At 38.4% G+C, this 17,513-nt stretch overlaps 1 protein-coding gene across 23 annotated transcripts in view; it reads right to left on the reverse strand.

The window, feature by feature from the left end:
• TAF2 (TATA-box binding protein associated factor 2) overlaps positions 1-17,144 on the reverse strand; it is an 88,149-nt gene extending 71,005 nt beyond the window's left edge. For 18 of the 23 annotated variants that reach the window (XR_011493320.1, XR_011493318.1, XR_011493321.1 and 15 more), the window contains exons 1-5: positions 16,924-17,144; positions 16,434-16,487; positions 7,813-7,973; positions 1,484-1,602; positions 6-147 (exon numbers count right to left, since the gene is read on the reverse strand). Coding sequence is in view for 17 of the 23 variants with exons in the window: in XM_070481533.1 (XP_070337634.1) it covers positions 6-147; positions 1,484-1,602; positions 7,813-7,973; positions 16,434-16,487; positions 16,924-17,007 (560 nt within the window). In the remaining 6 variants the exon portion in view is untranslated. Of the gene's footprint in view, positions 1-5; positions 148-1,483; positions 1,603-7,812; positions 7,974-16,340; positions 16,488-16,923 lie in introns of those variants that run through there. The other 5 variants (XM_044743802.2, XM_070481536.1, XM_044743803.2 and 2 more) reach the window with 5 other exon arrangements.
• Between the last annotated feature and the right edge of the window lie 369 nt (positions 17,145-17,513).

Here is a 17,513-nt window from a genome sequence, read left to right on the forward strand (position 1 = left end):
TCTACCTTGTGGAATTTTGATACCCACAAGAGAAAACATGAGCACCTCTCTCTGCCATACTTCCCTCTACACTGGGTACCACAAAATGAAGACCTCCTTTTGGCTGATCCAAAGAAAAATTGATGTGTATCTTTAGGACCTTTAACTCTGCAACAAATAAATATACAAATATATTGATACACAAATATATAATTAACAGTGGTCTATAACAAGGGCAAAGACAATGAACATAAAATGGGTATCAAAGGCTGAGTTTTACATGAAAAACCACACTACTTACCCTAACTTAGGCTTTCATCATCTCTCTACCTACATTAACTCAATAGTCTGCCTCCACTGGTGTCCTCACCTCCACTCAATTCTAGTCATTGCTAGCTGTGTTCTCCCAAAATATAGTTCTGGTCATGCCATATCGTCCTCTCAACAGTTCTGACAGTGCTATACACTGCCTAAAGAAAAAAGCTCAAAACTACCACATACAACACTTAAGGACTTCCAGATCCAATTCAAAACTTACTTCCAAGTTTGTTCTCTCATTACATTCTCCCACAGATTGTTAATCTAGTTGACTTCAGGGAGTAGGAGAAGGAGTAGGGGGTGGGGTGGGTGGGAAGGACTATGCAAGAATTTACATTATGCATTACTTACTGTTACGTTTGATTTTTACATAATATGTGTTGATTTCATAATAAGATTAAAAGATGTTTAATTTCTCCCAAAATGTTACAACCACACGGACTATCTCCAGTCCCTTAACACGCAATGATGATCTTCCATGCCTGTCCCCTAAATTGGGCAAAGCCCCTTCCCCCAAGAAATCCCCCCCTACACACAAATAACTACCAAAAAAAAAAAGGAAAAAGAAAACAAAAAGTCTTTTACTTTCTTATCTTAGTTAATTTTTATAAGGCTAAATAAAGGTAGGCAGAAGGTTACATATAACAATTATAATGGCTGCTACTTTATACAACAGAAAATGAAGATTCAGAAACAATCAGAGTATGCTCAAAAGTATGCAGAGTGGGTGTTAGGAACCTTATGTTCTAGCCTTAACTCTACTACTAATTAGTGACCTCCAGCAGGTCACTTATTCTCTTTGGACTTCAGATTATTTTTCTGTAAAAGCAAAGAACTGAACCAGATGATTTTTTAGGATGCTTCCTACAATAAAATGCTATAATTCTAAACTAATTTGATATTGTGTGCATTCTCAAATCTTGACAAATTGTTCCATCCATCTAACTTTTTTTTTCTACAACTTTCATTTTAAAAACAACAGTGAAATAAATTGCTCTTTGTCGCAGCCCTTGATTGCTATTTTCCTGTTACCCAGTGATCCGTAAGGAAAAAAAGAGGTTCTAACTCCTATATATTTCAACTGATTAATTTACAATTTCGATATCATTAATTTTCATGTAAAAGTTTCTAGTCACTAGATCTAACATGATTTTATTGTCCACTCAATATATTCTTAGTACTTTACCATCCACGTGTTTCCATAATTCTGACGGAACCTTAATGCAAAGTTCTCCATTTCCTGCATCAGGATCCACAGCACTAACTGCAGCTGCATAAGCATTGGAAAAATAATTGAGATTTCTCCTGGGGGAAAAAAGAAGCCACATATTTTACCACATATTTTCTCAAATATTTAGCACCACTTGTTTGTAGACATTACATCATCTTACATAATTCATAAGAACGCTTTTTAGCCACGTAACTGTCGCTCTACTCATCATGACAAAAACTATTAAACTGTAAGTACAATGGCATATATGGTCCACTTGCCGATACTACGTAAATATTATCACATTCTTCATTAACTTTGGAACGCCAAAGCCACTACACTTTCCTGATACAAAAATAAAGAAGACATGTAGAATTGAAGAAATAATTATTCCTTGTCAATCTGGCAAAAATTTGAATGGATTCAATAAGCTTTATAATCTGACAGAAACTAAGCTGTTTAAAACAACTCAGGATGGGACTCAATTCCTCAAAATGTAATACTGTTCTCCTTTACTCCCCAGTGCATGGCAATTTAAGCTTAATGAAGGAGGAGACCTTTCAGCTGGTTCACTGTTATATCCTCTATATGCCAGGGGGTACTTAATATTTGTTCAATAGTTACTTGGACTTATTTCCTATTGGATGAAAACAACACACATAAGTCTTATGGAAATATGAAAACATTGTTCTCATCTCATTTTGTTCTGGAAATCAACATAATGCTCTGAAAGTATTTAAACAGCCTTCTCAGTAATTTTAACAATTTCTTTCTGTAAAATAAATATGTAAAATAAAAGGTGTAAAAACTCCAGGACCATAATAAAAACAGATAACCCTGTGTTTTCACATACCATGCATTTTTTTTAAATTATCATAAGTAAAAGTAACTTTTTTTCGTTTGGTATATAATTCTATATTCTTTTAACACATATGTAACCACCACCACAATCAGGATATAGAACAGTTCCATCATCTCAAAAAGTCCTTTGCACTATGCCTTTTGTCAAATAAATGCAATTATACAGAATGCAACCTTCTGAGGCTTGTCTCACTCAGCATGTCTTTGAAATTCATCTAAGGTGTCACATGTATCAATAGTTTGTTCCTTTATACACTGTATTCTATTGTAGAGACTGTACCACAGATTATTTATTGTTTATTCATTCACCCACTGAAGGACATCTAGGTTGTTTCCAGTTTTTGACTATCACAAATAAAGCTGCTACAAACAATTCTGTATTAGTTTTTATGTGAACTGAATTTTCATTTCTGTAGTACAAATACCCAAGAGTGGGTCTGCTGAGTTGCATGGAAAATATAAGTTTAGCTTTATAAGAATCTGCCAGGGGCCAGCCCTGTGGCCGAGTGGTTAAGTTTACACGCTCTGCTTCGGCAGCCCAGGGTTTCACTGGTTCAGATCCTGGGCACAGACATGGCACCGTTCATCAGGCCATGTTGAGGTGGTGTCCCACATGCCACAACTAGAAGGACCCACAACTAAAATATGCAACTATGTACTGGGGGGATTTGGGGAGAAAAAGTAGAAAAAAAGAAAAAAGAAGATTGGCAACAGTTGTTAGCTCAGGTGCCAATCTTTAAAAAAGAAGTATCTGCCAAACTGTTTTCCAGAATGGCTGTACCATTCTGCATTCCCATCAGTAATATATAAAAATGCCAGTTGCTCTGCATCCTTACCAGCAATTAGTTAACATACCACCTAATTTTAAAGACTTTGTACACCTATACATTGCAATTTCTTTTCTATAGACTCTCAAAACATAAAATCTGAAAGATAGCTGAAGAATCTGTAATTTTCTCCCAGTTATCTGTGAAATTCAAAAGTAAAAAATAATCGTTACACAAAAAAACAAATTTAAACATTACATATTAGACTGCTCAGGTTTTTTATGGGAAATTATTGTCACTTAATCTCCTCATTTCCTGAGAAAAGGTAATGTGGTCCAAATAAAATGGTGAGTCATTATAAATGGAATCTATTGGGAAGTCAGTTATGAGAAACAATCTTCTCATGGTTTGGATTTCAGTGTTTCCTTTCATAATACGAATCAAATATGTTTCCTTTCATAATAACCTCACAAAAGCCAAAAATTACAAGGCAAGATTATAATAAGTGTTTTCAGTTTTCAGAATAATAATGAAAGCAAAATATTAATGTGCTCTTGACCTATGACCACCACCATCGCCAACCCCCAGTCCTCCTCAGGAAACAAGGCTTAAAGATGAGTAATGCTGTAGGGGATATGGAAAAACTGGTAAATCAAGGCACTCAAAAGAATTTCTCCAAAAATCTATTATAAACAACAGCTTGACGTAACAAAGAACTTTCTAGCATTTAGAAATAATGAAAGAGGTGCTTTAAAATCCAGTGAGCCCTCCAGAGCTGGAAGCATTCAAGTAGAAGGTGGAAAGAATAGTACAGGAAAAATTCCTGTTGAAGATTTACTAAATGAACCCTAATTCCTCCAAGTATGACAACTTAATTCCAAGCAATACTAAAACAACTGCCAGTGAGACATTGTGGCTGAGTTAAAAGATAAAACTATACATATTACTTGACCATAATCAATAATGGAACCAACCACTTTTATTATATGTTATCAGTAAAATAACCTTTAAAATCCCTTTGTTGAAGTTCGTATTAAAATATAAGACCTAGAAAATCGTCAAAAAAAAACCTCACCAATTAAAAAAAATCAATTCTAATCACTCTAAAAAGATCACTCTAATCACTCGCTATCTATTTCATTTATATCTTAAGATATCTTTATTTCTACTGCCATTCCTTAGTAAAAATGAAGACAGTAGACAGGAATTAAACTGACTCTTAGAACTTTGGAAAGTTGAGACTTTTCAGGCAAAATAAAAAAGGTCTTCTTGAAGTGGCAAAGCCTATCTAGGAAAGGGAAAGAAACAAAGACGAAAGAAAGATGTCAGCCGCTGTAGGCTCTCCATCCACAGAAACAGTTTATCTGGCAAAGTCTACATTTATATTATTCTAAGATGAGACAAATGCAGCAAAAAAAGAAAAAAAAAAAGAAACACCAAAGAGCCATAGCTCCTATGAAGGAAAACTATAATCCATCCACAGTATGTAAGATCCAAACACAAAACATATTTGGAGAAACAAGTGCTGCAATAATTCTACTGGCAGATAATAAGTCAAAGAGAGAGAGAAGCCTTGTTCACATAACCAATAGGATTTTTAATTGCTAGTACAGATAATTTAACAACTCAGCTAACATTTAGTTAGATAAACAGGTAGACATGCCTTTTAGTCTCTTATCTAAATGTTTCTCTTTCTTGCACTCCCCCTACAATTCAAAAGTGCTGAATCTCAACCAAGGTAAGCACACTCTTTCCATTATAAATAGGAGAGCCTGGCATGGCACCTTAACTTTAAAAAACAAAGGAAGAAAACATGATGAAGTAGTATATTACTTCTTTGAATGCTAGGACATTCTTGTATATATTAAAGATCAAATTTTTCCGCTGAATTTTAAGTTTAACGTTCAATTTCAAAACTGCTATACTTAATTTCTGTTTCAGCTTTAGTGGAAATTTTATTGGTTCATTAAAGAAAGTAAGTTACTTGAGAAACAAGAAAGGTAACAGATGTATCTAAGGACAAGCTAAACACCTTAACAATCTGCCTTTCCCAAAGTTCCCTTCGAAAATACTGTCATCCACAGAGATAGTTTTCACATCTAACCGCTAAGAAAAGCAGTATTTCTTCTGAATAATTGGTATGTTTCTGTCTTGTGTCTTATAAATCTTATAAATGATAGTTTCCCTTTTTGGTATGGCAACCAGAAATATCAAAACCAAACCTACAGTTTTCCTCTAACAATTGTGGAGTAACTTAGCGTGCACCCACTATTCTATACTTTTTCACCCTTTGTACCAATTTCACTACTAAATTTATTGTCTAATAAAATTCTAAAATTTTTCTCAAATTCTCTTTTGAACAAGTCAGAGAATAAACACATCAGTAAATAACTAATGTCATCCCTCTTAAAAGTAATCAAGATTCTAGAGTTAGGCAGAAAAGCAGGGGTGTCAGCAAATATTTACTAAGTGATCATGGCTAACAGAGCTCTCCTTTTAGCTGGAAAGAAAATTTAAAATATATTCTACCTTTCCCAATTTCCTAACCTAACCTTTGAAAAAACTCTCCTTTATGACTTCCTTTATTTATAACACTAAAAGTGATGAGGCATCTTCCCTATTACTAAAGAAAAATTTTAAGGGATATCATCACTCAAAATAAGCATAGCATAGAAAAGCTTGCTTCCTCCACAGATTTGGAGTCCACTGATCCTGTCACTGCATTGTCGTAGATTATCTTCTTTGAGACCTGAGCAACAAAAACTGCTAAAGCAGATGTGCCAACACTGTGTTTTGTGACTGGCAGATGGAAAGGCTTCTTACCCTGTCACCAAACGCAGAGCTCTAGGCTTGATACGGCAGCCAAATTGCCCTTCTGGCAAGGCACTGGCTCCCCAACCTGCTCTTTTACAGGTGCCTTTCCCATTTATTAGTGGTATTTACTTACTCCTCCAAAGGCAGATGATTTTTTTTTCCTTAGGAAAAGAGGATGCAGATGGTTTTGTAATAAGTCTTTTTACGTCAGTTCTACAAGTGTGGCTGTAAAATCAATGTAACTCACCTTTATGAAATGGGAAGTCATAGGAGCAATTCAGAGATTCCCTGAATTTTTCCAACAACATTTTCTTTTTTTTTTTTTCAAGATTTTATTTTTCCTTTGTCTCCCAAAAGCCCCCCAGTACATAGTTGTATATTTATAGTTGTGGGTCCTTCTAGTTGTGGCATGTAGGATGCCACCTCAGCATGGTTTGATGAGTGGCGCCATGTCCCCACCCAGGATCCGAACTGGTGAAACCCTGGGCTGCCGAAGCAGAGCGTGCAAACTTAACCACTCAGCCATGGGGCCAGCCCCATCAACAACATTTTCTTTTCTCTGAGTTTGAAAGATTCTAAACCAGATTATTGGGAGCATAAATATGTCTAAAGATAAGTCTCCTTTCTCCACACTTGCAATCCCTTAAGGCAGTGGTTCTCAAGCTTTAGCTTGTATCAGAATCATGTGGCAGGACAGTTAAAAAACAAATTGTAGGACCCTGTGCCCAGTTTCTAAGTCACTAGGTCTGGGATAATACTTTGGAATTTGCATTTCTAACAAGTTCCCAGGTGATGTTGATGCTGCAGGTCTGGGAATCAGACTTTGAGAACTGCTGCCTTAAGGCAATATTACACATCTGGACCAGTTAAAATACCATCTTGACTAAAGAGTTTATAGTTTACAAAAAAGAAAGTTTATAGTTTGGAACATTTTAACCTCAAACACTGAGAATCACAGAAATGATACAATCAATGCTATCAAAGCTTTGAAAAAACAAATGCCTTAAAATACAATATTTAAATCAGTACAAATCTTACTGGGCACAATCAAGTAAAATGGTAAGAAGAGCCATAAGAATGATAAATAATCCTATATTCCTAAGAAACAATTCAAAGGAAAAAAAAACTTAGCTGAGCCAGAATACTCACTCAACATTACCTATGCCCACAAAGCTGGAAATTATATAAATGCCAAACTGAAAAATAATCATGCAAACTACAGTATACTGAGTAAATGGACTATTTCCTGACCACAAAATAATAAAAAATGAAGCCTCTCATAATACACGGAAAAGTGGAAAGAAAGTATTTAAATGAAAAAAATAGAACATAAAACATCACAACAATATATATTTACTGATAAAAATCAGAAGTAGCCTCAATAGACGCAATATTTATTTAAAGCGAAGGAATGAGATATTTCAGGCATAATATTTTTCTATGATATTCTAAAGTAGTCAAAATATTTTATAGAATTTTTAAAGTAGTCTCTGGTCTACAGATTATGGTGACTATCTAACTCATCGAAGATTACACTTAATATTTATAAACTAAATACTTTTAAGAAAACATTAAAAGTAGAAAAATGGCTAAGAAAATTTATTTAAAGTTCTCCGATAAGTACTGCCTTAAAAGTGTAGTCTGAAGAAGGGAAACTTAATAACTAACTATGTCAGGTAGAGCTACTAAAATTCTTAAACCAAATGTGCAGAGTGGCAAAAGCAACAGAAATTATAATTAGAAAAAAAGAATTAGGAACCAGAGTCTAATAATAATCTAAAAAAAATCTGCTGGAAAATTAATCTAATCACATGAAAAAAACATAACTGTTAGAAATATTGGCTTTTAAAGTACATAACTTACTGTTTTGATTCATTGTGACAAACTTCCAAGGTTGGATCATTATAAATAAAAGCAGCTTCTAAATCATTGATCCTTACTCGGTATATTCTACACTGTTTGCTGTTCAACTTGATTCTATTCAAGTTTGCAACTGTGGGAAATATAGTCAGTTCCACAAATCCCTGTAAAGATAAAGAATAATAACTTCATTACAACTAAGACTGGTATGTTTTAGAACACATTTCTTTGATTTCTACTACTTATACACATACCACTCCAGAGACAGAATCCCAAATAGCTACATACATACAAATGCTCTCCAAGTATCTTCATTTCAAACACAGTCGTCCTAACGACTGAACGGGTGTGAATTATGCAAACTTTATCATGCTGGTGGTTCACATTCACTATCAGTGAAAATTAGGCCATTTGCTAGAAAAAAAGTAAAAGGACCCACTACTCTCAAATATAAGAATTTGTAGACACAGTGGAACCAAAACAGGGATGAAGGAAAAGAAAATGACAACAGAAAGAGAATCAAAACCAGGTGAGTGAGTGAAAGGACATGCTCCCTAAACAGGGTAAAAAACTACAACACGAAAGCTAACAACTATGTGTGTCTGCTCACAGAGGTAAATCAGGACATGGGAAGAAGCCAGAGCCACAAGAGACACTCAGGCAAGTAGGGAAAATCTATTGCTGCCTTCAAGAGCACGAGATACTTCACAGTGCTAGATGATTTCCTACAAAATAGTCCCAGAGGCCATATATAGTTCTACCATGTTAGCAGTGTGGTGAGCAATGTCTACGAAGCATGAACCAAAGACATGAGAGACAGCTAAATACACTGACTGCCCACCACCCTCTTGTGTTGAATCAAATAGGAAAGATGAACCAATGAAACATGGAAGATAAGCCCAGTGAGTTTAATACCTTAGGTTGAAAACTGGGGTACTTGGACACAAAATATTGGGAGGGCATGAAATAGTAATATTTCAGGGGCTGCAAAGTGAACAGAAAAATTTCAGAGGGCTCTAACAGGAATATCTAAGATGAAACTCAGGCAATAACCTTAGAGGACTAGATGATAACAATTTATAATGGCTACTATTTAATGAGCACTACTATATGCCAGATATCACACTCAATATTTTCATAAATTCTCTCTAATCCCAGTGACAACTTTAAGAGATAAGTACTCCTTTATACTTTTTACAGATAAGTTAACACAGTTGAGAAAATTATATCATTAATAAGTGGAGATTTGAGATTCAAACTCACATCTAAATGATCCCAATTGATTCCCACTATACCATAATTTCTCTCAGTACAAGGCTTTTAAATAATAAATATCCAAGAATCTTTTTTAGATAATATTCAGCCCAACTACTCAAAGGCCTAGAGATTCTGCAGCCTCTTTCCCCTCAATTTCCAAATAAGAGGAGAGCCATACATCCTTAAACTAGACCACTGGACAGCTCTATATGGAAGCAAAGGAGAACAAAGAGCAAAGCCAAAAAACCGTTGATGAAAGCTCTGCGTTAAAAGCTACAAACTGTGAGCAACGTGTACGGAGGAGGACCCAAATTCCCTTGATTAACCTATCAGCTATCCACTGACCAATCTACACAAATGAACTTGGATCAGCTGAAAGACAGCAAGCAGAACCAAAGAATGTCAAAAGCGAACAAAAGATTATGGAAAGTGCTGTCAAGAGTTAGCTACACAGGTTGAACACAAGAACAGGATTTGGCTTTCTAAACCAAGGTTAATAATAATACAGTGAATGGAGTGTCTTTCATGAAGATGGGAAAAGCCCAGTCTCCTTGTATCATCAGGTCTCTGACACCACCTAGAGCCCTAACCTAAATCTGCCCGCAGCATTGAGACCCAATGACTGGCCTCCAGTCTGTCATCCTTAGCCACTGGCACAACTGCAAGCCCCTCAGGTCACCTAACCTCTCACTTTCATCTTCTTGCTCTCTCCCCACCACTTCACAACTGACCACCCTCCTAGAACCCTTGTCTCATTTTAAGTAACCTCCCCTGTGCCACTTAACCTTTTCAAAAACTCCTTCTCTACCTCCTAGCCTTAGATGAAATGTCCCTTAAATCCTCCTTGACAAGAAGCTACTTATTCTTTCACTCACTAGAAATTAGACAAGAGGGAAACAGGAAACCTCCTAGTTTCCACTGCTACTTCTAGACCATTTACAGGATTTTATATAGCATACACTAAAAGAACAGGGCAGTATAGTTATTGTTAAATAAATGTCTTCTGGAGGTAGTCTGGTTGCATTCAAATCCCAGCCCCACCACCAAATATGATCTTGGGCTAAGTTACTCTAGCTCTCTGTACCTCAGTTTCTTCACTTGCCTCAAAACAAGAATAATGACACTACCTACCTTTTGGTGGTGTTACAACTACTGAGCAATTTAATACTTGGAAAGCACTTAAAATCATAGCTGGCATCTAGTAAATGTTTTTATTGCTCTTTTCCTTTGTGTTCATGCCATACAGGTATACCATCCTCTATTCCTCTTCACTATTATCTCCCAAATTCCCCAATATTCAATGAAGGCTCATACTCTTCCTTTCCAACCTATTTCTGCCACCACTCTAAGTGACCTGAATGTAGATAGATCTGATCCGTGCAGTAACAATGCTTCAAAGCTCCTTGACTTCTAGTCCTATGATCTTCACTTTCACTCCGGGACAGCAATCAAGAAAGACACCTCTTTCTGAAAGACACCTCATCGCTGCTCAGAACTGCTCTGATGCTGACATTTTAAACTTGAATGTCCACAATGTTTATCCCTTTGTCCCCCATTATTTCTCTCCCAGTCCTGTTTAACCACATGAAATTCTCCTGTTCCTTGACTTCCTCCAGTTTCTCACTACAATCCTTCCTGGCACTTTCAGGGCTACTTTCTTCTCCATCCACCCAAGATCCTTAACTTCAACCACTCTTCTGCCAACTATCAATTCCCTTCCCCTTCTGCTACACGTACCTACCTTTTCCTCCTGTTTAAGAATTAAGCAGACTTCCATAAGAGCTAGAAGCCAGTATCCTCAGAAATCCTGCTCTACTAATTACCCTTGCCTATAATTACAATCTTCCTCTCTATAGGATTTTTTCCTTTGCTTACAAACATGTTCAAGTCTCACATATCTTTCTTTTAAAATCTTGAGTCCTATGTCACTCTCAAATTAATTTGTGCCCTCCTCCTGGAGTTACTATATCTTGGTTCTGAACTGACATTAATCCCTGGAGTCCCAAAACATCACCATAGTCTACTAGTCAGACTGGAAGTCTTTAGAGGTCAAGTAATAGAGGGGTTCACAGTCCAAGTCTATCTCAGAGTAGGACTTGTGCTTAGTTCCCCAGTCCTAGAACATACAGTATATATTTTAGTAATTGGCAAATCCCCGTATTCATTCTCTTACCATTGGAGTGAGGACTATTATGGAAGAACAAAGTGGACACCACTGGATCACTTAGTAAATCAAGATAGTAAATCACAGCAACTAGACATCCCTTGGGGAATTACAAAGATTAGTGCCACCAGAGATTTGTAAGATGCCTACTACATCTTCATTCAGTTCAATTATTTTGGCCAATGCAAAAGTCAAGTAGGTTTCGGGGAATAATGGTCAATTATCACAAATTTGCCAATCACAACCATGTTTGCAGATGCAGTATTTTTACTGCAGCAAATCAACACAGCTCTTGGTAACGTGCATTCCACTAATTATCAAGCAAATGCTTTTCCACCCAATCCTTATCAGGAAAATACAATCAGAAGCAGGTTACCTTCAAGACAGCAGAACCCCTTCACTATCATCTAATAACTAATAACTATATCAATTCTTCTGCTCAGTCATACTCCCAAAGTCCCTTGATTACAGGATAGCCCATAGAGAACTATACTGGAATATTACATTGACAATATTATGCTAAGTGGACCTGGTGAGAAGGGAAAAGCAAGTTTTCTAAACGCCTTAATAAACATATGGATGGCAGAAGATGGGAATTAAATCCTATGAATGTTCAGGGGTCTGTCACATCAATAAAGCTTCTCAGGTTCCAGTGGTCTGAGGAATATAAAAACAGACCTTCTAAAATGAAAGATAAGTTGCTTCATTTTGCACTACCCACCAAGGTGGGAAAAAGAGAGGGACAAAACTTGGTGGGCTTCTTTGGATTCTGGAAGCAATATATACATTCAGGCATACTGCTGAGGCAACCTCTAAGGTTATGAGTTTTGAGAGAGGTCCAGAGCAAGAAGGGTTCTGCAGCAGGTCCAAGCTGCGGTACAAGCTGCCCTGCCACTTGGGCCTTATGACTCAGCACATCCAATGGTATGGAAAACATCCACAGCAGACAGAGATGCTTTATAGATTCTGGCTTTCTCCAACAGAATGACAGTGCACATTCCAAGGGTTTGGGGGTAAGGACATGACCTCTTCTGCCAATAACTATTCTCCATTTGCAAAGCAACTACTGGTTTGCTACTAGACTCTGCAGTTCAAACTGAACACACGACCAGAGGAATTCCAAAAACTATGTTACCTGAAATGGCCATCATGAACTGAGTAGAATATGAAGCTCTGAAAAATAAAGCTGGGCATGTGCGCAGCTTTCCCCTTTTAAATGGAAACAACACATCGGGACCAAGGCCAAGCAGGTTCATACGGCACAAGAAAACAGCATGAGCAGGTGACTCAGAATCCTATGGCCTCATGGAAAGTTACCCATGCTCAGTTAACAGAATAGACAAAACACAAGCCTGAATTACGAATAAATCTGCACAGGATGCTGGCACCAGTTGGAAGTGGATGGTAGCTGCCATGAGAATCCCACTCAAGTGTGGTCCCGAAAGACAGTGGAAGAAAATCCTACAGTAGGCTGAACACTGGGAAATACATCTGGTTTTACACTCTTTGTAGAAATAGAGATCGCCTAAAGTACACATCTACACTGATCCATGGGCAGTTGCTAATGGGTTGGCCAACTGGTTAGAGGTTTGGAAAGAATGAGATTAAACAACAAAAATAAGAAGATGGTGGGAGATGTAAGTATATAAAAGGATTCCTCAGAATAGGTATAATATGAAAATATTCATGTTATTATCACATAAATGACCATCAGAGGGCATCCACTGCAGAGGGGGCCCTCAAAAGTCAACTGGCAAGATTATCCAGTAGATGTCATAGACTCTTTCCATAGCCACCCTGCTCAATATACAAAGTGATCATGGTGGCAAGAACGGAGGCTATGCATGAGCCCAAAAACATCATCTTCCTCTCACCAAGGCTGATCTGGCTGCCACTACTGCTGAGTGCCCACCTCCCAATAGCAGAGGATCACAGTAAGCTTCTAATATGGGACCTTTCCAGGAAGGATCAGTTAGGCAGTTGGTAGAGAAAGGACTACATTGGACAGTTCACATCACGGCAGGGGCAGTGATTTGTCCTTACGAGAACAGACACATGTTCTAGATTTTCCTTCCCTAACTACAATATACTTACAAAAAGCCTTACATTTCATTGCAGGAGTCCATACATGCTCCCAACCAAGTGTATGGGGAACTGTGGCAGTGGGCTCCTAAACACAAAATTTACTGGTTTTATCTTGTGCGCTATCATCCCAAAGCAGCTGGCAAAAAAATTGGTGAAGGCTGTTACAACACCAACTGAGAGGCTATCTTAACAGGCTATCTTAAACTAGTGGACAATATATAGGGTTACCTCTCCATTGCCAAAATAGATCTGGGAACCAAGCTGGAGTGACTATTTTCACTATGCCACCAAAAAAGCCCTCAAAGAATTCTTGCCTCCTGTCTTTGTGACCCGGGTTCAGTATATTAGGAGGTTCTAGCAGCCATGGAAGGAATGCATCCATCAGCGCACACAGTCATGCTTCCAATAAATTGGAAGACGAGACTGTCCCTGGACCACCACTTTGGGCTCCTCATCCCATTGACCCAATAGGCAGAAAAAGGGGTCACTGTAGTAGCTGAAATGACTAATCCCAATTATCAAACAGGAATTGAGGTTCTGCTATATAGTAAGGACAAAAACTACATCTGGAATCCAAGGGATTCACTGGAATGCCTCTTAGGTCTCACTAGACTAATAGTCCTAGTCAATGGAAAACTGCAACAACTCAATAAAGACAGAACAAGCAAGGATGCATATCCTACAGGAGTGAAGGTCTAGGTCAGACCAAAAGAAATGCTGGCAAAAGAAAAGGGAAAAATGGAATGTGTGGAGGAATAAGGAAGCTGTATATATCAACTAAGACCCTGACACCAGCTAAAGAAAGCAGGGGCTGTAGCAATTAAGTTTCACATTCTTTTTTACCCACTTTTCTTTCCAGTATCTTGTATGAAAGATACTAGTTGTAGCTGATATTTTAGGCAGGAACAGTGCTGAACAGCCATTTCCTCACACTAATACATCAGTTCAGGGATCAGCAAAGTTTTTCTTAAAGGGCCAGAGAGTAAATAGGCTTTATGAATACACAGTTAGGCTGTGTTACAGTTTCTGCCACAGCTACTCAACTCTGCCACTGTAGCTCAGAAGCAACCACAGACAATATATAAATAAATGGGTGTGGCTGTGTTCAAATAAAACTTAACTTACAAAAAAGTGTAGTTGGCTATTGCCAATCCCTACAACAGCTGATAGGACTTCGTTAGGTCCCTTACATTGGAAACACCAGTTTTTCATCTCAACAGAAGACAAGAGAGGAAGATTTGGGGCAAAAGGGGTAGACTCTTCTAGATATTCTCCTTTTGCCCCTCCTAATCCACTCTCAACCCTACTCTGTATCCCAGGGGTGGCATTAACTGAGCACCAGCCCTCTGGCTTTCTGGTTGGGTTGGTCAAACCGGAGACACAAAGAGGAAACTGAAGAGCAGAAGGAAATCAAGTTCATTATATTTATTCCCCCAAGTTCCTCTCCGCCAGGCTGAGGCAGGCGGTAGCTCACCTTTCTACTAAAGGCCATAGCTCCTGTAAGGTGACTCTTTCTTACAGCTACAGTAGGCTCTGGTAAACTCTCCCTTCCTTTGTTCTTTCAGTTTAGCAGTGGTAACTGTTCCTTGTTGCTAACCTAGGGGGCTCCTCCATCTCTTCATCTCTCTTAACCCTGTTTGTTCTAAGTAGTTCTTTCATTACTTCCCCTTAATTAATGTGCAGGAATGTGCCATTTGTTTCTTTCTAGGATCCTAACTAATATATCACTTAACAAACTTTTCCAGTAGGAAACCTAAAAATCATCCACGTGGATGCTCCTTTCTAGTATTCCCAGTAAGAGTCATCTGCAATTCCTTTCTATCATTCTGCCAGGAGTAGAGGAGGTGGAAAGCGGGAACAACAGACAGAAAGAAGATGCAGATGACTCTTAGGTCACCCTTGATTAAAAATGGCTCAATCACTTGCTAACTTCACGGCCTTAAGTAAGTTACTTAGCCTCCATTCTTAACCACTGAACCACTAGGCTGGCACCTCTGCCTCCATTCTTTCAGCTGCTTTATTTATAAAAACAAGGATTAAAATAATATCTACTACACGAGGTTATTGTGAAGATTAAGTTACTTAAGATCAACACAAAACCTTAGAAGATGGTCTTACATGTAGTATGTACTTAATAAATGTTCACTGTAATTCAGTCAATCATGTCAACTCTATTTCTACGTCATTTCACTAATGATATCCTCATTCAGGGTTTCATCATTTCTCCCCTAGATTATTAATAGGAACCCCTTAACTAGACTCCCTAATTCTCCCATATCTTCCTTACCCAATTCATCAACACAACACCACCTAAACTATCCTTCCATGAGGTACAAAGTAAATAATCATATGTAAGGAATATTGAAACAGAAACTCCTTAAATGAAGAGAATGCACTTAATGAACCTTTAAGGAGCCTTATAAATCTAAAATTCTATGATTGTTATGAAAAGGTTACCTTTTTTACCTGCACAACTCATCTTAGGCAAACAATTTGAAAGGGAAGTTGATGACATCACTCAAAGAAAACCACCTCTCACTAAGATTTTAGTCTATTTAATACAGTTGTCGCTCAGAGAGTAAATTAAATACTTGGCTTATCAAGGACTCCCCTCGAATGGATTATACAGGAAATCCATTCATCTAAAAGGTGGGGGGCAGGGTTATGAGATTTCAAACACCGTATCTAAAACTTCTCTACAAAGAGACATCACCTAAACCAAGTCAGCCAAGATCAGAAAACAAAACTGACCTCTTAGCGGCCAAGTTCAGCCAGTGTGTGCATTAACCTTAATTAACTTTTTCATGGAAGAAATCTTCCTATGGGCTTATTCTTATTTTATGCACAATTCTAAAAAGCTTGGTAATAACAACTTTCATATTCCACAACAGAGTATAAGGAATCAGATTTTAATCCGGAAATAGAAAACAAAAAAAAAGGTAAGGGAGAATTAAGGAGGCAGCCAGTATTATAGTAACAAGGTCATGGACCTTGGAGTCATACAGATCTGAATTCAAATTCTTACCTATTCTTGAAATACAGTTATCCGGAAAGGGAAATTTCAAAGTATTGTAAAGGTGGACTCGTCACTGGTCACAACTGTTGAGAATATACTTACCACAACAGATTTTCTCTGGAAGTTTATGTTGTTGATGCAGACGACCTGATGGGTTGTATATAAAAAAATACAAAAACAAAATAAAGAAAATATTTCTATTATTAAATGAAGCATAATTCTATGCAAGTCTAAGCAAGGACTGTGCTCTAAGCAGCTCAAAATCACATTTTACCTTTCATTTTAAAATCCTACAAACTGGGGTAACTTGTTTTAAATTGAGCAAGAAGCCACGAAAATAGATTCCTTTGGACAAAAATATTAGTTTAGTATTTTAAGAAAAAGGTTTCATACCCCGCAAGGGGCACTAAATCTGTCGACGAACACTGTCAATCAAAGCATTTTCGCCCTACAAACACCACTTCCAACACAGTGAGAAGGGTCTAGTTTCCCACAAGGTTTCCCAGGCCCACCGAGTCAGTTAGAAACAATCACAACATATAATTCAGGAAAACAAACCCTGGAAGAGGAAAAGGAGATGAAAAGATACTTATAATTTATATGGCCTGGGGCTTTCAAAGCCCTTGTCTCCTTTCTTCCTGTTCATTCTGGCGGGCTCGAGACCAGTCGGCGGCATGAAGCGACCCCGCGGCCCTCGGCTTCCCGGCGGCCCGGGGGGCGGTGGGGCATCCCCGGCGGCCGGCTCCTCACCCTGGCCGCTCCCCCAGCCTCTCAACAGTCACGCCCCGCCGCCGGGGCTCCCGCTACTCCCACGCCCGGCCCCGCTCGATCCGCGGCCGGCGCCTCAAACTCGCGCCCTGACTCGGCTTCCCTCAGCCGCCCTCGCCGAGGTCCTGTCACGGAGATGCTCGTCTCGACAACAGTTCACGGAGCCCGTCAGCCATCTTGCCTGTCACCTCTGACCCCCGGCGTCAGCGGAAGTGGGTCGGCGAAAGGGGGCGGAGCCGGAAGTTTTGTGTGGGGGGCGGGGCTTACGCGGTAACAGTGGCGTTTTGTGCCTCTCCGTGTGCGTGCAGTGGATGAGGGCTGTGCAAATTTAGAGAAGCCGACGCGAATATTTACTGGGTGAGTTGAGAAGAGCAGGAAGGAAAGGAGGAAACATTTACATTTTGGAAGAGTAAA

The sequence above is a fragment of the Equus asinus genome, chromosome 12 (genome assembly GCF_041296235.1).
Source record: "Equus asinus isolate D_3611 breed Donkey chromosome 12, EquAss-T2T_v2, whole genome shotgun sequence".
NCBI classification, from domain to species: domain Eukaryota; kingdom Metazoa; phylum Chordata; class Mammalia; order Perissodactyla; family Equidae; genus Equus; species Equus asinus.